The sequence below is a fragment of the Panulirus ornatus genome, chromosome 34 (genome assembly GCF_036320965.1).
Source record: "Panulirus ornatus isolate Po-2019 chromosome 34, ASM3632096v1, whole genome shotgun sequence".
Classification (NCBI taxonomy): domain Eukaryota; kingdom Metazoa; phylum Arthropoda; class Malacostraca; order Decapoda; family Palinuridae; genus Panulirus; species Panulirus ornatus.
Window position 1 is genome coordinate 12,536,037 of NC_092257.1, and position 23,559 is coordinate 12,559,595.

A 23,559-nucleotide genomic window follows, 5' to 3' on the forward strand; every position below is an offset into this window, starting at 1 on the left:
GCTTCTTCTTGCGTAAATTCTTATAATCATGAGTGTTCCATCCACTTTAAGGTCAACTCTGTTCATAACCCGATAGGAAGGGAGAGCCCTTTTGAGATGCTCAAAATTGGAAATTAGACTTTCATTCAAAACTCGCTCTGCCTCCGAACTTTGCACTTTAACTTACGATTGTCAAATCGCAGACAATATATAACATATATTACATATTACCATATCTTCAGAAATGTCAAAAAAGACCGTTTCTTTCCGTCATAATCTATTTTCGTCATCTACTGTATTACAACACCTTTATGATGAAAAGTATCAAAACTTTATAACAATAAGAGAGAAATGTCTTGACGTATTTGGCAACGTATCACGGAAGACGTAAACATTCCCTCTTTGTAGTGGCTCAGAGTTGTAGTCTTATCTGTACTTTACACGTAAGTTAATATATTACTTTTACTCGCAATTTTCGTTTTTAATGAGTTTAGGGTGTTTTGTGGCCTTGGGTGAACAAGTGGTGCCCAAGTTAAATGGGGGAAGATACGTAATACTGGAGGATGAGGCTTTACCCTGGTGACTGTGAGAACGTAAGTGATTCATCTTCACGGATGTATTGCCGGGATGACTAATTTGTGGAGGTTTAGTCTGTTTTCTGACTTTTCAGCTATCATTGGCAAAGGATCACTCTCCTTGCACATCATTACTATTCATTTTTTTGTCATCCTTGGAAAGTAATGACAAAGTAATCTATCTGAAGCTTAAAATGAGAATTTTTAAGAGATCTCACAAGTGAATTTATCCCACTCTCTCTGTTCTACAACCTTTTGTAAAGCCCATAAACTGAAAAGGACTTGGAAGATCAGGGATAACGAAGGGTTAAACTTAACGAGATGTGACGCTCCAGCCAAACCAAACCTAACACATTCTAACCTTTAATTTCCTGGCGTAGTGCAGAATGAATGAGTCAGGTCTAGTTTGGTTTGGTTACTGCTAACTTGAGTGAATGTTTATTATGTCAGATTGGTTACAAGTGACATTGACTAGCATCAAAACTCCAGCTGCATTCCTGGAGAGAGTGTTGTTTGCAATAAAATATGAAAATGATTATAGGTACTTTTCTGGGTTTTTTAATCAAGACAAAACCATAAAGTTTCCGTTTTTGGTTTTAATATTTCTTAAAGACAGCACCTAATAGCAAAGTAATGAACATAAAGATATATGTGGTCTAATACCTGTAGGATTGCATCAACTTCCTTAAATGTAACAGATTTCTCTCTCCTCACAATCATAATGATGAATTAATTATTAAGGGGGAAAAAATGGATGTATTGGAAGGGATGTTATTCCACCATGTGCTGCCAACTTGTTCACATGTCAAAACCAGTGTATGCTATCATAGAAACCTTTATTTATTCATTATAACACATGACAAACACTTATAATGAATAAACTGTGAAGAGCATGAAAAAGAAAATTAAAGGGCTGGATTTAAAGGAACACCAAGCAACTCTGTTTTGCCAAGTTATAAACACTCATCAAAAACAGAGTATGTTATTATATATCTATTCATTCAGAACTCAGCTCACAGTATTCATATCTTTGCCAAGTATTCAAAGTCACATTACTTTAGCAGTCAGATTAACCTCTTGTTCTAGACTTGATTTGTTAAGTTTTAAGATAATCATTTATCTCAACTTTTCATCAACAGACAGCACAAAGAATGAGGAAACGTGAAAGGTATGTAATTTCTGGAATTCCACAGGGAGTCACATGTGTGAGACTCTGTTTGGCCATGTGGAGACTACGATACGATAGTATCTCTGATAGTATGGTTGACTGTTGAAAAGGAGTATGGTAGCATGAGAAAGAGATAGATTGTTCCTATGCATGAAATGGTGATGCCTGCTGATGGTGTTCTGCTTTTGAGATTTAAAGGATGAACAGAGAAAGTCCCATATGATGAACCAGCTTGTGTTTCAGAGTAAAAAATTGTGCGATTATCCACAAATTTAAAACTGTAGAAGACTCTTCACTTTGTTCTACCAAACATGTTGTGATGTTACAAATGTATGATCTTTCACCTGATCTTCTCTGTGTTACTAGTAATGAAATTAAAGATGGTAATGGAATTAATTTTTTCAAGCACTTCCCACTTCCACATGTGTAGAGTAGGTAGTGTTGCTTAGTTTAATGTTTCAGTGTTTTTTTTTATAGTTTTTACAAATTTTTGTACTGATTTTAGTTTTAACATGTAAAGAATTGGATTGCTCATACATATATATTCCAGGGAATACATAAGCAAGATGACTCGTGACCGACTTAAAGAACTTCGGGAAATCAGCAAGCAAAATGGTGTTATTGATGAGGATGTAGTCACAATTACTTATGACAAAAATGACAGTCAGAGAGACCTCTTGGAATTTCTTGATAAGATTGGGCCTCTCTACAAAAAGTTGAAGGTACGTATAACATAGATTGACTACAGGATCTTTTATGTTAATTTTTGGGGGATTTATTGGAAAATATAATTCTATCCATAATCAGAAGGGCAGTCCATGTATTTCAATAAAAAAAAAATATCATGGTTTATCTCAACTTTTACATATAACACCTGCAGCTAAGTGAAATTTTTTTTAGATCATGGCATCTTTGCTGATGGCTTTGGCAGTCTAAAGACAAGTAAGGTGTGAGAGTCAACCAGATTTTGATTTTTTTAAATAATGACTGACATGTTATAGGCAGTTTGCCCTAATCATGGTCACCTTGGGTAAAAGGATTGTAGGGTAAAAATAAGAATGAAGATTTTAATCAGAGCTCCTCTGGTGTTCGCAGATCTGACACTTAAAAGCGGAAAGGTTAAAGATAGAGAGGGGAAGGTGAAAGATGGAAGGTCTTTCCACAGCTTTTCTGTTCAAGGAAAGGAGATATCATAATGGTCAGTCCTTATGTGGCTGATCTTCAGACAGAAGCTGTGGGAAGGATCAGTCAGACTTGTCATGGGTCCAAGCCTTGGTGGTTAGGACATGTGCAAACAGCTCAAGAAAAACAAGACAAGTTGAAAAGAGAATGAGCAGCAGCATCACAGTAGACATTTGGATGGTTAGAAAATTGATGGGACAGAAGACTTTTGATTTTGCTGTTTAATAAAGAGTTGGAAGAACCACCTCCAATATGTGAGCAGTACTCCATGCTAGCGTGACTAAAACCACTGTAGATATGTAAGAGCTGATAAAAAAAAAAATAGGCACCTGTACAACTCCCACAGCTTTTGGGAAACAAATTTTGTAAAGTTGATTATGTGGGGTTAGCAGGATGGTATGGATTTTGCCAAAAATTTTTGTTATTTCAGGGAGGAATTGTGCTATTCAGACACTGATGAAACTGAAGAAACTGAACTGGAGGAAACAAGTGACATTTAGAAAGAGACTTAAGCAGAAATTGTATTCAACCGTTATTGAATTTGGCCAGGTTACTGCTTCTTCATTCTGAGATATTGTACAGGCCTGAATTGAAAGATGTCTTCAGTATGAAAAAAAGAACAATTATTAGAGTAGCAAAGGGATGGGAAGTGATTTGAAGTATGCAGAATGGAACATCAAGGTAAAAGTGAATAGGGTTAGATGTTGAAGGGCAAAATCTCATTTATGGAGAGTAGCTGTGGGCAATAATAGAGAAACCTGAGGGACACCACTGTCAATAGAATGAGGGAGGAAGTCACTCCACTAGTGTCCAGTGCATTGCAGCTGATAGAGAGGAAGCTGTTCATTAGCGAAAAGAAAGAAGTAGGAAAGCCAAAAAAGGAAGTGTAGAAAGCAAAGACTATGCCACACAATGTTGAATGCCTTGGGGATGTCAGGGGCCTCTATGAAAGATTCACCAAAATCTCTGAATGGGGAGGACAAAAGATGAATCACATAGGAGAAATCATCACCAGTAAACCTTGCACTGTAAAAGCCATATAGGTGATCAGAAAGAATGGAATGGGGCTGTAATTGTTTGAGAAAGTGACTGAAGGAGTTTTTCAAAAACTCTAGAAACAGCATTAGTTAAAGCATTGAAATGATAGTTGGCAGGGTAGAAATGCTTGTCTTTCATAGGGATGGGCTGCAGCAAGACACTTTTGAGAAGGGAAAGTGTGGATCATGAGACAGCCTTGTACCTAGGTGTATTACTTTAAATTTTATCATGCTTTTCTTATGAAACTCATTCATATTATCTGCAACTCTTATGGATTCAAGAGAATTAGTCCTTAGCTTACAGTGAGATTGCTTCAATTTTATTTTTCATTTATGCCTTCTTTGTGCCTGCTGTGATCCTTGTCACCAGATCACTGGAGACAGTGAATAGCCATGGTAGCATAACTCATCCTTGTTTTATGTCATTTAGGCTTGGCTTTTAGATATTATGAGCACTTGCCATAAAGGATCTCGTCTGTCATCTACTAAGAGTCAGCATGAAGGATATGGGATTGACTCCTTATCTGTACTCAGCATTAAGATCTTGGCTTCTAAAGATAGATAGAGTTGTACTCATGACAGTATCAACATTTTGGCAAAGTTTTCAAATTGTATTTAACCCTAGGTGTTAACTTGTGAACAGCAAGATAGGTTCGGAAAAACCATTACTACGAGAAAAGGACAGAATTCTTATATAATTATTAAAACTTTCAGGACATGATGGATTGTGTGCATGAAGTGTGGACAATGGTGCATGAGCATGATAACCATCATAAAGTTGAAGATAGAGTCAACAAGATCAAGAGTGATACCAGAAAGCTGTGTACTTCTGTAGATGAGGTTAGTTCACTTTACTTTGTTGAAGATCTTAAAAAATACTCCAATTTAAATTAATGGACCTTAACAGTGGATGAGCTGGTGAAACAAGTGTGGGATACTCATTAGTAAATAATATCCAAGAAGGTTTAATGTCTATTCATATAAGAATAAGATACTTGTTTTCCAGAAGAGGGAGGTTGATGTGAAATATATTTGAACAAAAAGGGGGCAAATTTTTAAATATTGTTTTATTAGGGGCATTTTGGTCTTGTGCATTCTCGAAGTGCATTAAAGTGAAAGTTCATTCTAACAGCTTATGATGAACCCATCAGACCTTAGTAGACTCATTCTGGGATCTTATGGAAAATTTTGTGAAAGTCAGTGACATCCCATATTTATTGTGATGATGTTGGTGTGGACCATTACATTGGACTCCAGGTTGCAGTATCTTTCTTCAAAGGGTTACAGAGAAGCAGAAGTTTGGTCAGGGATTCAAAGTTGTTTGCTTATCAGCAGGATAGAAATGATGGTTCCTTTGATATTCTTTCTGGTCAATTTTGAGCTGGGTTCAGATGTTCAGTTTATGATGGACAACACCTCAGCTATGCAGCATTTAATGAGCAAAGGTTATTGCCAGTTTCTTCCTTTTTTGAGGTGACAGATCACATTCTTTCCTCTGCATCATTGAGGAAATGGTTTATTTGAGCATTTTCCTGCATTTAGTTTGCAAGAGCTAGTAAGTTGAAGCATCATTTTACTGGTATTTTTAAAGTTCCAGGATGTTAATGAAAATCAAAGCTCTTATTTTCAGGTTAAGAGTAAAAGTGAAAAGACCACTGGGATAATGCAGCATATAGCAAGAACACATCACCTGTCTTTAGCTATCCACTTGTCACTGTTGCTGCATGAACTGTCTGTGATGCAGGCTGACACTCATGATCGCCATGCACAGTATGTCAGAAAAGAACTCATCATAACAGGCAAGTGAAGAATATTTTGAATATTTTGTTTCAGATGTGATAATGAGTCATAGTGGATTCTGTATGATTCCATATTTTGTTTAATGTTCATATGGAATGATGTGCTCATGTCAGGTTATATATTTTATTTGTTCTATGTTATTGTTTTATAAAGAAAAGAATGTTTAGGAAGTATGTCATAGTAAAGAAATAATATTATTTATTTTATAAATAATATGTACCATTATTCACGAGGTAGAAATGCTGTTATAACTGAAACTTACGTGTGAATACAGGTAACAGCAAGATTGTGAAGAGGAGGGGAATATTGACATGAAATTAAGCTGTATGGACAGAAGGGGAGAAGGTAAAAAATTTGGAATAAGTACATTTAATGATGACATTAATTCAGAACTGCTAGGAGACATAAAATTGCTTATGGATGAATAGTGAAAGGTAAGGGGATGGAATGAGCAGATTGCTTAAGTAAATTCTGATGAAACTTTGGTCTATACCATAGGGCTGATGCAAGGAATATAAGCGATTTCTTTTGGGAAGGAAAAATGTTATTTAGATAGAAGAAAGAGCACAGAAAGATAAGTGATATGAAATCATAAAGATGTGCATGGAAGAAATCTTGCCAAGATAGTGTGGCCATGAGATAGATCAAATAACCTACCCTAACGGATCTGGGACATTTTTTGAAAATCATTGTACAGTCACAGAGTATTGTTCTTACTAAATTTAAGGCAAATTTTGTTTTCTATGTCAGCTCATTGCAAAACTTTTAGTTATTTTGTGTCTTAATTTTCTCAGGACAGACAGGAATTGATGAAGCTGAACTTGAAAATTTACTTGAAGAATCAACAGAAATATTTACCCAAAACCTCATCCAAGAGACTCAGGTAGCACGGCAACAACTTTATGACCTCCAGGAGAGACATGAAGCCCTCATCAAACTGGAAAAATCCATTACTGAGTTACATCAGATGTTTCAGGTATGGAGTACAGAACTTTCTCGTCATTGTAAAATCCATGAACATTCAGATATCTAAGCTCTCAAAAAGGAATCCTTGTTTGGCTGTTTCTTCTGTTCTTGTTTTTGTGAAGTGATACAAGATGAGGGTATCAGGACCCCTGCTCATGGCCCTTTTAGTAGCTCTTATGACATTTGAGATTTTTTCACACGATTGCCATTTTCAGAATTAGTGGGGCAGCATCAGGAACAGACAGATAAAGGCCACATCTGCTCACATCAGTTCTTTAGCTGTTATGGATGATGCACCACAGTCACAGCTCCCTATCCACTACCAGGCCTCACAGAACTTTCTATGGTTTACCCTAGATGCTTCACAGGCTCTGGTTCAGTCCACTGGCAGCCCCTCAACCCCAGTATACCACATCGTCTCAATTCACTATCCTGTCCACACCTTTCACCTTCCAGCATGCTCATGTCCCAGTTGCTCAGAATCTCTTTCACTCCATCCATATATCTCCAATTTGGTCTTCTCATTATGTGGTTAGTATTATTACTCTGATATACCCAGGTTTTATTTTGAAAAAGAATGAGTGCTTGGTTCAGGTGCACTGATTCTTGTGTGACAGCTACAGTTGTGTTGAGAAGATGGAGAGTGCTTGTTTCTTGTGGACAGATTCTTTTGCAGCAGCTACAGTCATAGTGAAAAGATGGACCTCTCATGTGAATCAATATATATTAAAGTGCAGCTTCTTAGAGGAGTACGGTTAATTTTCTTAGAAGTAGTGAATCAGAACATGGGTTTCTGATACTGTATCAGAATGACATATTGCAAGCTGTGGAGATAGATATGCTTAAATGGATCCTGAATAAGAAGAGTTGGTAGAGTTGGAAATAGACATATCGTTTCAAGGTATGGAACAGAGAGGAATGCGTAATGTAAAAGTGAAAAAGATGTTTGGTTGGATGATTTGGGCAAAGAATGGATACAAGAAGGATTGTTGATGGTTTGGGCATAGGAAAAGAATGGATACAGGAAGGATGAATAAAAAAGAATGTATGAATGGATCAAAGGAGAGAGTTAAAGAACATTTCAAATATATGATATAGAGGGATATAAGCATAGAGGTGTTTGGCATTGTGCATTGATAGCTTGGTTCTGATTGTGTTGTGCAGCACTGGATTTGTATTTACTTTTTTCTTTGAGATTTCTAGTTAAATGGGCTCCAGTACTAAGTACATATAGTGGTATTTTGTTTTGGAACAAATCAACAATTCCAGGTTCAAGCAAGTACAATCTATCTCTCTGTATCTCTGATTCCTGTTCCCACCTTGCACTTCCTGAGGGGGTTGGCACAGCAATAGAGGCATCATAACTATTTAACTGTGCTGCTTCTCAGCCTTGACAGGCCAATGGCAGAGGGGAACACAAATGATGAGGCTGTTACCTAATGTTACTACTTACTACTACTACCACCATACTATCATCCTTTAACTTTTTTCCCTTCACCCACCAAACCTAAGTAAAATCTTCTTCTAATCACTTTTGTCTGGCTCTCACCTTGTGGGCAGAACCTTGAAATAAGGATGCCTGAAGGAGATTCTCCTAGACTTATTCAGCTTGTTGTTAGAAGACGGTGTATTGGATGGATAACCATTCCCTGATAAATAGTGACCTTAATGTTTCTGAATGAAATAATAAACCATTATTGTATTATAAGATCAAAACATGTTACTTATTATTAGATTACTTAAAAATGCACTCTTTTTATAACATTTCTTTGGGCATTTATAGTGACTTTTTTGTATCACACTCATTAGCTGCCTGATATTTGGAATATGCCCTTATATGTTTGTGTTTAAGTATTGCTATTTTCATTTAGGGGAGGGGTTGGCCGGGGGGATGTGTGTGTCGGAGGTGGAGGGAACGAGAAGTGGGAGACCAAATTGGAGGTGGAAAGATGGAGTGAAAGAGAGTTTGTGTGATCGGGGCCTGAACATGCAGGAGGGTGAGGGGAGGGCAGGGAATAGAGTGAATTGGATCGGTGTGGCGTCTGGGGTAAACCATGGAAAGCTGTGTAGGTATGTATATTTGCGTGTGTGGGCGTGTGTATATACATGTGTATGGGGGTGGGTTGGGCCATTTCTTTTGTGTGTTTCCTTGCGCTGCCTCGCAGACGCAGGAAACAGCGACAGAGCAAAAAAAATATATATATATATATATATATATATATATATATATATATATATATATATATATATATATATATATTATCCCTGGGGATGGGGGAGAAAGAACACTTCCCACGTATTCCCTGTGTGTCTTAGAACACGAATAAAAGGGAAGGGAGTGGGTGGCTGGAAATCCTCCCCTCTCGTTTTTTTTCTTTTTTTTGATTTTCCAAAAGAAGGAACAGAGAAGGGGGCCAGGTGAAGATATTCCCTCAAAGGCCCAGTCCTCTGTTCTTAACGCAACCTCGCTAATGCGGGAAAGGGCGAATAGTATGAAAGAAAAGAAAAGAATTTTCATTTAGAGATAAATGTCGTGTACAATGCCTAAGCATAGTATAGTCCTTTGGAGGAAGAGTTTTCATAAGAATCGCTGACTGATAAAAAGAGTGTAGAAGAGTTTTTGATAGTACAATGAGAATCTAAGGAAAATCCTTGTACGGGGTAAAAGGACAAAGATATTGAAACATGAGTTATTGGACACAAAATAGAAAGTACAGCATTGCTATTTTCATTTAGAGATAAATGTCGTGTACAATGCCTAAGCATAGTATAGTCCTTTGGAGGAAGGGTTTTCGTAAGAATCGCTGACTGATAAAAAGAGTGTAGAAGAGTTTTTGATAGTACAATGAGAATCTAAGGAAAATCCTTGTATGGGGGAAAAAGGACAAAGATATTGAAACATGAGTTATTGGACACAAAATAGAAAGTACAGAACATTCTAATGCCTTTATGAGCTCATTTAAGAGGATTGCAGGATATCAGGGAAAGTACCAAAGACGATGCAAGTAATTGCATGCAGTGAAAGGTTATGACACATGTTTCAGTCTGCAGGCATGAAAAGGGATCTTTTGGTTAGCTTTGCTTGCAAAAATGAGTTTGGAATTCAAGATAGTACTTCAGTGCAAACAACTGAGAGATGAAATAGTTGAAAGTGAGATAAGGAATTGAGAAAGAAGACAGTTTGTAATGAAAATAAAGGGGTGTGTGGAATGATTGTATTGACATTTTTGGAAGAATTTGTGAAAGTTCATGAAAGTAATTCATTAAAGAAAAAGAATACATATAACCATAGTGGGAGACAATATTAGGTAGAAGAACAGATTGAGAGAGTACTTCTCTCAGATTGGAGGATGTATAGAGCTTTGTAGAGATATTATTATGACTGCAGAATAAAGAAAGTTTGCATTGTCACCCTTTTGTATGGTAGTAAACATATATGACACAGATACATGCACAAAGTGCATTGGGTCTATTAAACTTTTATAATGTTACAGGAAATATCAATACTGGTGCATGAACAAGGTGAGACCGTCAATAGAATAGAAAACAATGTATTTGAAGCTCATACCAAGACGGAGAAGGGTAAAGAGGAGCTCATTACTGCCCAGGCTAACCAGAAGAAGGCATTAAAGAAGAAATTCATTCTAGCTATTATCATTTCAGTGGTCCTCCTCTGTATCATCCTCATCCTTGTTTTCTCCGTATGTGAATAAGAATTGTTTTATTAGTATTAGAATTGAATAACTGAATCTCTTGATATAATATTTTATGCATGATACATACAGACCACTAAATGAATTTATGTTGAGTCTGTGTATTGCACCTAAAACACTTCAGTGCATTTTTTAATTTTTCAAGTATTTTGAAAGTTTATAAACTTATTTATGCATGCCTTAAAACGCTTAATAATCTGATCTTCAGTGGAACCATTTCAGTAATTTCATGTTTGTATTAAAGAGGCTTCTTCTTGTTTTTATATGAAAGTGAATGAGGATCATTAAGAACTGATATCAGGTAAGCTAATTAGACCTCCAGGAGACTTTAATTTATCCACATTATAATGACACACTTCATTCTTTAAAATATTCAGGTGTGCTTTTAACAAATATATATATGTGACAGGAGATATTAATTTTAATTATCAAATTAACTTTGTGTGCAGTGTGAAGAAGTTTTACTTGACAAATTAAGTGTGTGCAGAGTGAAGAATTAAAATATACTCTTTTTTATTTGGAAATGAATATTCTACTGTAGGACTATAGAGATGAGGATTTGTGTGAGGCCAGTGTGAGGATATATGAACTTGATGTGCCCCATGAGAGCAGGTATAGATATAATGAAATAGATGAATAGAATAGAAAATATCGCTAATTATGAATATACTTCACCTTATTCAAAAACATAGAAATTTCCTGAGAATTTTGTTTAAATAAAATTTTCGTACTGGATAGTGTTACTTTAAAGACATATTTTTAGTAGTCCTGTTCAATTGAAGAAGCTAAGGTGTGGTGCAGAAAATCCAACTATTTCAATTATGTTTCACTTTGAATAGCTATCTGCCTAGGTCAGTCTTTTTGTTCCAAAGGAAAGTTCATATAACTTCAGTATATTCAACCCTAGTTTGCACACAGGAAGTATTTAGAGCTTCAAAAAAAATTTCCCTATAACTGAAAATTATTTTCTCTTAGTGTTTTGTATTCTCCTTAGAGGGAATTATTTGCTCAATATGTTTGGTTATATAACTTTTCAGCGCAGATATGAGCTAATAGGAGTAATAGTACAAAATTAGTATATCTTAGGGGAAAAAGTGCCAAAGATTTTTGAGTATCTTACAGCCTCTCCTAATTTGCATTGCCCATTTTTAATTAGATGAAAATATAGAGTGATCACTCCCATTTGCAGAAAGGCATCACTTTGCATCCATCAGCATTGTTTGTTGTCGTGTTTCTATGTGACCATTTCAGATTTTAATCTTTTCGGAAACCATGTACTCAGTTGAACCATATATACTTTCAGAAGCTATCTATAGATGGTTATTTATCACACTTTCCATTTCACTCATATTCAGTGTCTAATATAATCCCCCCAAGGAAATATGGTCCATGATTAAGCAACTGAAATTTCAAAAGCTTTCCTGTTGGAGACCACTGAGCAGATTGAACAAAAATATTACAGAAATGACTGATGGACAGTTTTTTGTCAGAATCCTCATTTTATGTTGATTTGACATCCAATATGGCCACCACAGAGCAGAATGGTCTTTGAATGGCTGAAATTTTAATTACTGTCTGGTGTCTTTAAACTTTTTACATTTTAATCTCAGAAACAATAAAGTGCATGGATGATCCTTGATCAGTTTCTTCATTTTGTGCTGATCCCACATCTAATATGGCAGTCACAGGGCGGCAAAATGGTTTCTAATAGGCTAAAATTGCAAAAACTTTGCCAGAAATCACCAAGCAAATTGAACCAAAATGTTGCAGAATCACTTGTCCTCTCACAAGATTCCTTATTTTGTGTTGATATTATATTCAGTAAAGCCACCACAGGGCAACACTGGTCTCTCATTGAAATTTCATAAATCATCTCATGGGAAACACAGTACAGATAGAACCAAAGCTGTATAGAAATAATTCATTTTTTATACTGACTAACATAGCATGGACAAACTGTGCCCTAATCATGGCCATCTTGAATAAAAAAAAAAAAGAAGAGAAAAAGAATGGAGAAATTATTCAAGGCTCTGAAGGCTGAAGTCTTAATGGTAGAAAGATTATGTGCAGATAAAAATGAAGGAAGGTAGAGAATTCCACAGCATCAATTTTCAAGAAAAGAGGGAGGTATTATTATGGTTCTCTGTCTAGTTTCCTCATTTTGTGCCTGTTTAACCTCCAGTATGGCCACTAATGTATTGTGATTGCCTGAAAATTCAAAAAAGAATTGAAGGTTAATAGGAATGGTTAGATATTGTCTCAATTTTTTCTAAACTGGAAATCAAATGTGGTAACTACAAACCATCACTGAATTCAATTGAAATTTCAGACAAAACTTAAAGAATTGATTAAAGTAAGAAAAATGGTCCTTTATCAATGTTGCATGTTTTGTTTTGATCACCAATCTAAAATGGCCATCATAGGCTGTCTTTGTTCTGATTGGCTTAAAGATTTTGAAATCTTTTTAGAAACATTTGAGCCTGATGATCTGATGTTAGAAATAATTAGTTGAGAGTTCTTTATCAAATTTCTGTTTTTTTATGTCAATCATAAGTTCATCATGATTACAATATGAGGTCTTTTTTTTCAAATTGGATAAGAATTCCAAAATCTCCATATAATAAATAACAGCTGTTAAATCCAGAATTTGATAAGAATGATAAAACAACAGCTGTTTATCAGTTCTAAGTATTTTAGGCAGATCCCATTTTATATCCTTAATCTTTTGTGCCGTATCGATAAAAATGATACTCTACTTTTTTAATAAACCTTAAATATTTACAGATGTAATGGTTTTTCCTAAATTCATTTTAAAGATATTTCTTACACAAACTGTTGACATCCTTTAATAGGAGATTTTTAGCCAGGTGAGTGATACAGGCTATACTAAACTTCTGGTTTAGATTTTTTTTCTGATATTACCAAAGATAATCATCGTAGATATGTTCTATCCATTCCTTGTAGCTGTTTTTTGTCAAGTAATTGATTGATGCTAGGTTATCCATCGTGCCACATTGGTGGCTTTTAACACTGGTTCTTTTATTTGCTGTTGAACTTTTCCATATGCTTCTGTTATCAGAAAGTCATGGTAGCTCATTTGTTGTTTTGCAAATCCTGTAGTGAAGGTGTTCCTTTGTGCTTCCCAAAATTAGTCTTTTCCTCATAAGAATAACTAGTTTCTTTTTTTCACTCATCTCACTAAACAAATTACCTTAGATGTTTCTAGATGGAGTTTAAGATTTCTTGTGAACTTGTGCGCAAGACGCATGTTTTCTATGGTGATGCTCTCTTGAGGCACTGCAAGGAATAAGTGACTTTTGTCACTAGTATCATGTTTTTGCTTAATGAGGACTAAGAAAATCAAATCTTTTTTTTATGTGGTACTTAATTGTGTCCATGGATTATTTTGTATCAGAGTCAAGAAATATACCACAACACTTGAGTCTGTCTTTTTTTAAAAGTAATTGTTTGAAGACTTACTAATACACAAGATTTTTTTGAATGCAAGTCTATCTTTTCCTCTTAAATCATTGCATACTTTACCAGTGGAAAGGATGGCTGGGTTTCAAGTATAGCCTACAGAATTGGACATCCCTGCACTCTTACTAGCCTTTGGTGTATGGATTCGGGATCCTATGATCCACCATCTTCAGTCCTTCCAACACCACCTCAACACACTGTTGCTTAATATGCTGACTCTCCCATATTTCTTCAATGATCACCTGCCATATTAATGGAAATCAAGTTAATAGGGAGATACATAGAGAATGCAATATATTTGTGATGTGGGACAGGATCAGCCCTATTTATGCAAGCAGCAAGCAGTATTCAAAACTTTTAGAAGGAATTTTCAGTCCACTAGATGGAACTGTTTGTTTTATAGTATGAATAGGGTTGGTTTCTTTTAACAGAAATTTGCTTGTACGAAACTTTTCATGGGGAATGCAGTGCAACATAACACATTTGTTTAACAGTTTCGTTACAATGCTGTCTTGGCATTTTTTGAAAAAAAAAAAAATCCGTAAAGCAGTTCAAAAGTCCCACATAAAATATGCAACACACATACACCTCTTCTTTTGTTTGAGCTTTAGGCTCAGCTGGTGGTAGGAGCATTTGTTGATCACTGGTTGCATGATAATTGAATTTTTTCTTTAAAATTTTGATGTTCCAGTTTGGTACAAAGCCAGAAAAAATAACCGCCAAATTTTGTGATAAAAATATGGAATGCTAACTAATCTAACCAAAGAATGAATGGATTATTACAGGTAAATTTCTTTTTATGTGCAGCAGTAGATATCCTTAAAATACCCATAGTTACATCTACTAACTTCTTTTATCATGTTCAAATGTTGAAAATATTTTTGTATTTTTAGTGAATTAATATTATTAGTGAACTAAATCTATATGTTTGCTTCATATTTAATATCTAATGTTAAAGATTACTTTAATAAGTCAGGATTACTGTCATTAATAATTAACAGAGCATCATAAATAAAATTCTTTTAACTAATAATAAATCTCATCATTCTACAAATTTTCATATTTCTTTAATTGCCTGAATCTCACTTACTCTTCTTTTTCTTTGACTTACATTATTTTTCAAGTCACAAAGCTGGGACTTTTTCATATATGCTGTTATATGGCTTGTATTGTCAAAATTTCATTGCATGATTTTCATATTTTGATAAAGGTTTGTGTGTTTTTGTTTTTTCTTTTACCAAGTTAAATTTTTGCATATTTTTAAGACTATGGTTTATATAATTTCATCCACATGCTACTAGTGTATATAAGTAAATAATTTATATATTGTAAGTAGTAAACATCTCTCCCATCTAGTCCACAGCTTCTGTATAAAATTATTTGGTTATGAACTCACTTGATTTTTAGTATATATTTTTACTGTGCAACAGTAAATGCATTGCTTATGGTGTCTATATTCTTTTTCAGTTTATATGAGGAAAAGAAGTCCTCCAACACACTGAAATTTCATCTTTAGGCTGTGACAGAACTGATATCTGCTATAGACTTTAGATCTGTGATTCTTTACTCACATTCTCTTTGTCTCTACAAATGATGGATGCAATACTGTAAGTCATCTCTTGGATACTGTAAGCTCACATATATTCTCCTCAAGAGAGAATATTTCAATATAGTGTTCACACCCAGCTGGTGCTATAAGCTTCTAATACATGAAATCCTTCAGGTCTTTAACATATAACTTGGCAGACCCCCTCCAGAGCCCTAGTTGACAGTGTAACAAGCCCTTCTAGCATTTACCTTTCTGTCACAGCACTTTATCTGGTGGATTTGGTGTTAATGTATAAAGTCTGCTTATTTGAGCTGATGATGTACCACACAACTAATTCCTTTTGCTCTTTTGAATTGATACTAGTGAATCATTTTAGTATTAAAAGCTTATAACTCCAGGCATAACATAGGTCCAACATAGGTCCTTTTAGTATCCTGTGGATACTCTGGTTCACCTTTACACCATTGCTTCATTAATAGGATATGTGGCACAACATTCCTAAAAATAAGTGATGTATAAAAAATGAAAAACTGGTCATAGTGAACAAAGGAGAATATTTATAATGTATAATTTTGTATACTTTTTTAGGATGTACTGTTTCTGTGATTACACCAATAATGTCATGAAAATGTTGCTAAGTGGGATTGAAGTCTGTCATCATGCATTAAAAATGTTTAGTCTTGGTTTTGGCATACTAGGGCTTAGACAACCAGTGGATGTGTTTGGGTGAGTTGGCTCTGAATCTTTCATTTTAAAGACTTGGTTAAAACATTTACTTAATCTATGAAGCTACAGCACAATTACCTTTGATTTGTTGAAGTTTCTTTATAGATTTTAAGTGATTTTGGAATTTTTAAACATTCTTAATAGCTCACATTAAGTGTGGTGTAATTAATTCATACATGTGGTATGATAAAGATGTATTTAAAATATTTTTTCAAATGGTGTTGATAGTAAAAGTATTTTACCATATGGATACTTATAAAGATGGTAGTTATATTAATATATAACACTTTTGCATGGAATTATATAATTAATTGTATACCCATCCATACGAGATGGAACAAATACATCCTGGCATACAACTTTTGTTGGAATAAATTTTGCAAAACTAGGGTCCCCCTGTGAGCTGAGAAAGAGTGGGATACTCAGATCTTTGGAGTATACTTGCTTCTCTGCTACCTTCTGTGGTAATGAGAATAACTAAATGTTTTTGTAGTTTTCCTCATGGTGTAAATCATGCTTACCAAACCCATATTCACATATTTATTAGTCAGTTTCAGCATTTGACACATATTCTTTCAACAGTATCAGAACTTCAAGATGCAAAATCCATCATGATTATAAGTACAGTTAACTAAAGACTGCATATGAAGAGCTGCTTATCTGTAGATGTACAGCCTACTAAGAAAACTCTTGTGATATCAGATTTGTGATACTTTTCTAAGAATTTTTTTTTTTACAAAGTTGAACATGCCTGGTCTTTGCCATTTCAAGGCTTTGACAGATAAATGTTGTTTCTGATGCAGAGGATTAAAGGTAGAGTAAACTTTTGAGATAGGACACCTGCTTGATTTCTTACCTATCAGTCTGCTGTTACTTAAATTTGTAGATGAGCTTCTCATGCATTAATCTTCTAATTATATGATTCATTCACCATTACTCCTATACTTGAATAGTATGAGCATATTCAGTTGGCCAGTCACCACAATCATACTCTGTACATGGTTGCTGAGTGCCTTAATTGCACAGATCTTTGTTGTAGCACATCTGTAATGCTGTAATGCAGCTCTAAATGTATATACCAGTGGTCATATTCATTTTTTTCTTAGTTGATGGCCATTTTCTGCATAAGTGAGGTAGCACCAGGGACAGACGAAGAAAGCCAACGTCCGTTCATCTACTGTCTCGCTGTCATGTGTAATGCACCGAAATCACAGCTCACTATCCATGACCAGGCCCCACAGACCTTTCCATGGTTTATTATGACCCCAGTATAGCACATTATTCCAATTCACTCTATCTTGTGCATGCCTTTCACCCTCCTCCATGTTCAGGCCCCGACTGCTCAAAGTCTTTTTCACTCCATCCTTCGATCTCCAATTTGGTCTGTGTTTTATTCTTCACTTTTGACATATATATTTTGTTTGTCAACCTTTCCTCACTCATTCTCTCCATATGTTCATACTATTTCAGCAAAACTTTTGCTGCTCTCTCAATCACACTATTTTCATTACCACACATCTTTCTTACCCTTTCGTTACTTATGCACTTAAATTGCTTCACACCACTATTTGCCCTTTAACAATTCTTTTCCAACACATCCACCCTCCACGACATAGCCTTATCTATAGCCCATGCCTTGCAGCTATATAATATTTTTGGGACTACTGTTCCTCCAAACAAAACTATTTTTGCCCTCTCAGAAAATGTTCTCTCTTTCCACACATTCTTCAGTACTCTCAGGTCCTTCATCCTCTTCTCCACCTTATGACTTACATGCTTCCATGTTTCCATTTGCTGCCATGTCCATTCATGTTCAGTATTTCATACATAATGCCAGGAATAGAAGAATGCAGTTAAAAGTAATATGCTAGTTTTTAAAAAGGAAAGGTCAGATTAGAAGATTAGTTGAATAATTAAGAACTGAAAGTTGTGGGTGAGTATGAATATTTGGGAGTGAAGTTAGTTTGGAGGGTAACGGGAAAGCTGATATTGAAAATAACTAAGTCATGCAAGGGAAAAACTGAGGATGCATTGAAAGCTCTGGTGAGTGGAAAAGATTTAAGTGAAAAACATGCAAGAAGCTTGCATGAAGGAGTACTCATTCCATTGTTAATGTATGAATGTGAAACCCAAGTGTACATAGGCCAGGGTAGGTTTAAAATAGGAGCAGCAGAGATGGATAATTTGGATTGCACAGTTGGAGGAATGGAGTGATTGAAGAATGATGTAAGAAGTTTATACAGAATGAAAAATCCATTGGAAACATGTAATGGTGGAAGTATTTTAAGATAATATGGTGTTGTAGAAAGCATGACAGATGATAGGCTGGTCAAGAAGATATATTGCTGTGCAACAGAAAGTACAATTATGAGAGAGAAACCACAGAATAGATAGACATGTAGAGAAATTTGATTAGTGCCTGGAATATTTCACATGATGTTAGTAGAATGATTAGGGATCAACTGCAGTGGAAGGATTTTGTATATGAAACTGGTATGATTGAGACCAGTGTCAATTGATGAATCAGCTTAGTGCATAAAATATAAAAAGTATGAAGCCCTTTTTTAAGTGCAGAAGTTCATATTTCACTTCAACTTATTGGACGTTAGTTGCTGATGTAAGAAAAGGGGGTGGGGTAAGTAGACTTTGTGGGTTAAATGATGTTGCAGAAGCTGCGTGTAATCTGATCCAACCAAATGAATTAGGAATGAAGTCGATGATCATGGAATTACATGGCAATGAAATTTTAGATATTTTTCCTTTAAAATGCTGATTCTGAAGTTAAGGACTTTCTGTATAAACTGTAATGCTACTGCTCATTTGATCTTACAGCATTCAATGTATTTATTCTATTAAGCATTTTTTCTTCACTGTAGGTTTTTTATATCACAGTTCCAGTGTAAACTGAATTGAGATATAATCTTGTAGTTTTCCTTTGTGGCTATGGGACTTTGTAACTTATTAATAAGTATTATAGGGCCTTCATTTTTATCTCACTCTTTCCCAGTAAGAAAGTAGATCACCTTTTCTTTTTTTCATGTCTAAACCAACTCTTCAGAGGGACTATTTTGAGTGTAACTGTAAAGTCTAGTATTTACAGTACACATATGAAGTTATACTGAAAAATATGGAGGGATGTGGCTAAGATCTTTTGCAAAAAGATAAAGGTATTCATAGATCGTATGAGCTTTAAGATGCATCTGAAGTAATATTTCACGTGTGAACCATCTTCAGATAATATGTCATATATAAAAATAACCTTTGAAGCTCAACAATATTGGTGAAAAATTTCTACGTGCATCTCGCATATTGTTGTAGCTCTCACAGAAATAGTTGCCCACTTATCCAAAAACAAGATAAATGAATAATTTCCTATTAATAAATAACAGTTTGCATAGAAATTATTTTTAATTGAATAGTAGCAGGGTAAAGGAATAATCCAGGCTGATGAAATTATGGACATCCCTGTATGGAATATGCCATTCTAAGTAGGGCATGGTTCTTGGAACCCTGAGAATAAATGTTGACCTCTTGGTGTAATGGTTTATCCAGATTACATGTTGGATTTGACCCCCTGTTGACACCCAACCCATCCCTCTCTGAAAACTAGCATCCACATTCTCCTTCATGCAATAAATGAGTATTAAACATAACAGTGCTTACTTTGTTTTTCGTTTCCTATGAGATGGCCATGATTAGAGCATGTTTTGGCTAAGCCATGTCAGGTATTACAATAAAAAGTAAACCTTCTTTTGCATATCCTCTTAATTTATCTATCTATGCTTACTATGTAACGTTTTCAATTAAAGCAGGTTGTCTTTTGTAGAATTTTCTTCCAGCACAGTAGTTTCTTCTTTATATTTTTGCATACATATCCAAGCTATTCTTATATTCTTTACTTGAGTACCATCTCACTTGTCTCATGAAAGTTTACCACCATAATGTGAGCTGATGAGGACTGTCTTTATAGGATGCAGTATTTGTTATTATGTGTGGTCAGGGTACTGAAGTAGGTCATATGAAGAAGGCAAGGGAATCCATGGAAAGCTCTTTGGGACCTGGTTGTGGAAAAGGGGCTGTGGTTTTGATGCATTACACATAACCACATAACAGGTAGAGGGTGGATGCGAGTGAATGGGGCCATTTCTTCGTCTGATGCAGCAGCTACTCTGCTAATGCGGGAAATAGTGAAGAAGTATGAAAAAGTGTTTAACTGATCTGTGACAAAGTTCAACTGCTTTAGCCATGATTATTGTGGCAGTGAAATTTTATCAATACTGCAGTGGCCGAGTGGACTCACAGATTTCGTAAAGTCTAACAAACATATATTTGGATGTTACGTGCAGATACACATAAGATTTTGCATACCACCTTACTTTGTGTCAAGATTTTGCATTCCATTTTGCTTTAACTATTGAGCAGATATATGTGTTCATTTCAGTGATCTATTCTTTGAATGTGGCTTATATATATCATATGTATGTGTTCTTTGTGAGATGTTTAATGTCATGTAATCTGCTAGGTAATGAAATTCACATAGTATGTTCTCTTGACATCAATTTTCTTGTCTTAGTGATCTCTTTATTGTGATAGTATACATCTTTAGGGTATTTTAGTCACTGAGTAATTTTAAGTTGCAGGAGTTTTTTGTTATCACTGTGCATTACTCTGTCATATACTATGTGAAATACCTCTGAGAAGTTAATTCTTCATTATTAGAAAGAATTTAGTGGGAATATTAGTAGTTGGTGGGAACATTAAGTAAAGCATCAGAAAATTCTGCACTAGAGTTGCCTTCAGCCAGTAGCCTGCTAAGGGTGAGGCACTAAAGGCTAAGAAGCGGCACTAGATTTCATCAGTTATGAAGACTCTTTTGTTGTGGCCACCCCCTTAAGGGATTTCCCAAAGGAAACAGGCATCAGAGATATAAATAAATAGATCGATAGACAGAAAGAGGATATATGTATGTTTTTAATGAATTTTGAAAAAATGGACATGATTAGAAAAGTGTATAGAATTTTATGCTGCATCAACTGCAGATGAAGTGGATGATATACTGTAATACACTAGCTAAACATTTACAGCTCTTGAAAAATGTGTTCTCTTGAAAAGTTCATCCAGTTTCAGTGTGAATGAATTGTAAGTTATTGATTGTAATGATGAAAGTAGTTATTGTAATGTGGAAAAGATAGTCTGTAAAGCTGCTTGCACTTTGTTCTCTTCATGGGAAAATTTTGTTTGGCTTTATATATTACAGTATGCTGTTTTACTGGTGTCGTTGTAAAATTAGATATTTGACTGTAATGTTGTTTTGAAAGTTGAATGAGTGTAAGGTATTCCAAACTTATATAAAACATAATCTTATATGAGTATGAATCATAAATGGGAATTTTTATATTAATGAAATGTGAGAATTTCATACTTTTCTAGCTGTATTCAAGATTACAGAATCCCTCAGGTTTACTGTCATTCATACCCAGTGAATTACTTTTATGCAGGGTGAAAGTTCTATATAGATATTAACAAGATTACATCCACCACATTCTTGACCCTTTCAGTGCTATTGTCCTCACTGCAGGTAATAGGGTGCTATTGTCTTTAACTGAGACACATGCTTTCCCCACATAAACTGAATTCTGTATGCACTATAGGATGGTCATAGATGGCAACTCAAACAAAGCACGAGGCATTGAAGTTGCCTCAAAGTCTCAATACCCCACTAGTGACCATATTGGGTGGCTGTGCAATCAAGCATAGAAATATATGACCCGGGAAACGGTGTGAACGAATGTGGCCTTTTTTGTCTTTTCCTGAAGTTACCTCGCTGGAGGTGGCGATGGTATTTCACGTGTGGCAGGGTGGCATTACGAATGGATGAAGGCAGCAAGCATGAATATGTACATGTGTATATATGAATATGTCTGTGTATGTATATGTATGTGCATACGTTGAAATGTATATGTGCATGTATGGGCATTTATGTATATACATGTGTATGGGTGGGTTGGGTCATTCCTCACTTGTTTCCTTGCGCTACCTCGCTGACGCGGGAGACAGCAATTAAGTATAATAAAAAAAATATTATATATTATATTATTATTATTATTTTGCCTTGCGCTACCTCGCTAATGCAGGAGACAGCAACAAAAAAATATAAAATAAGATTATATATCTGTATAGTGTGTGTGTGTGTGTGGCAAAGCTGTATCATTAAGAGTAAAGTCTCATCAAAGAGCTTGTTACTCCTAAGTGGGTCATTAATTCTTTGCTACTGGAAGTAGTATAGCATTAGGCTACATAAGCCTCTGGAATGGAAGCTTTGGGGCAATTGCAAATGAATAAATAAGTAAACAAATACAAGAATGACTATCACATGCATATCTCCTGTGTGTCACAGAGGCAACTAAAAAGGATGGGAGCAGGGAATGCTGGAAATTGTAACCTCCTGTGTAATCACTTTCCAAAAGGAGGTAAAAATAATTTTTCCACTAAAGTTCAGTTATCTGTTTCTGCTGCTACCTTGTTAAGGCAGGAAATATGTCATGATAAATAAATAAAGATGTACTTTACTTAATCTTCCCATCCTAGTGCTATATGTTGTAATTTAGATAGGATGTGTAATTGAAATCTATTCCAGGAACATGAGTTTTATTATTTTTGTAGTCATAATGGTCTGGTATACAACTGAAAATACTTTTTCCTGTATTTTAGCTTACCTTTCTTGCTCATCATTCATATTTCAAGAGTGTATTCTACAGTTTCAGGTTTTCTTATCCGTCCAAATTTCATCTCAATCTTAACCTAGTTCAAGTTTACCATCCTTGTAAGTTTTCATTAGGGAATTAGAGTAATATTTTACCTGTTTGTAGCCTAATGTTAACAGTGAGAACTGAAGTATCTTAGTCTTTTAGAAATTCACTTACAAGTGATGAGTTACATTATGAATGAATATCACCAATGTACCCCTGAGCATGCTTTAAGGTATTTAATACTAGTGACTTACTCTAAACACATGTGTACCTATCATGAATGTAGTCATATATTGTGAGCATTTCTGTATATTGTCTTCTCTTAGGCATTTCCTTTAGAATGTGCAACTAAAAGTAATTTGAATAATAAGATTAATGCTGATGATGATGTTGATTACAGTGAACTCTAGTTGGTCAGCTGTGAAGTTAGGTTAACTTTCTTACCCCTGGATTTTTATGTTACCATATAACTTCATACAAGATTATCATTGGGGATAGGGGAGAAAGAATACTTTCCACGTATTCCCTGCGTGTCGTAGAAGGCGACTAAAAGGGGAGGGAGCGGGGGGCTGGAAATCCTCCCCCCTCGTTTTTTTTTTTAGTTTTCCAAAAGAAGGAACAGAGAATTGGGCCAG

The 23,559-nt window shown here is 35.2% G+C and overlaps 2 protein-coding genes across 5 annotated transcripts in view; one reads left to right on the top strand and one right to left on the bottom strand.

Annotated features, from left to right (window-relative positions):
• Pbp45 (proximal sequence element A Pbp45) overlaps positions 1–23,559 on the bottom strand; it is a 95,072-nt gene that overhangs the window by 36,558 nt on the left and 34,955 nt on the right. The window lies entirely within an intron of this gene.
• LOC139759858 (syntaxin-like) lies at positions 341–22,254 on the top strand. 4 transcript variants are annotated; one of them, XM_071682370.1, is made up of 7 exons: positions 349–422; positions 2,273–2,444; positions 4,656–4,781; positions 5,572–5,740; positions 6,536–6,717; positions 10,202–10,408; positions 15,368–22,254. In XM_071682370.1, exons 2-7 carry the CDS (start codon positions 2,289–2,291, stop codon positions 15,374–15,376), a joined length of 849 nt encoding a protein of 282 aa, XP_071538471.1. In that variant the 5' UTR covers positions 349–422; positions 2,273–2,288; the 3' UTR covers positions 15,377–22,254. The 4 variants fall into 4 exon arrangements, with proteins under 4 accessions (XP_071538470.1, XP_071538471.1, XP_071538469.1 ...); XM_071682368.1 differs by lacking the exon at positions 349–422 and adding an exon at positions 1,697–1,722 and having other exon boundaries at positions 15,368–16,995; XM_071682369.1 differs by lacking the exon at positions 15,368–22,254 and having other exon boundaries at positions 341–422; positions 10,202–11,153.

Bases quoted from the DNA above. Each gene is read 5' to 3' on its own strand.
- LOC139759858 (XM_071682367.1), top strand. The intron at 4,782-5,571 runs GTTAGTTCACTT...TCTTATTTTCAG, and splicing joins TGTGTACTTCTGTAGATGAG to GTTAAGAGTAAAAGTGAAAA. The intron at 6,718-10,201 runs GTATGGAGTACA...ATAATGTTACAG, and splicing joins AGTTACATCAGATGTTTCAG to GAAATATCAATACTGGTGCA.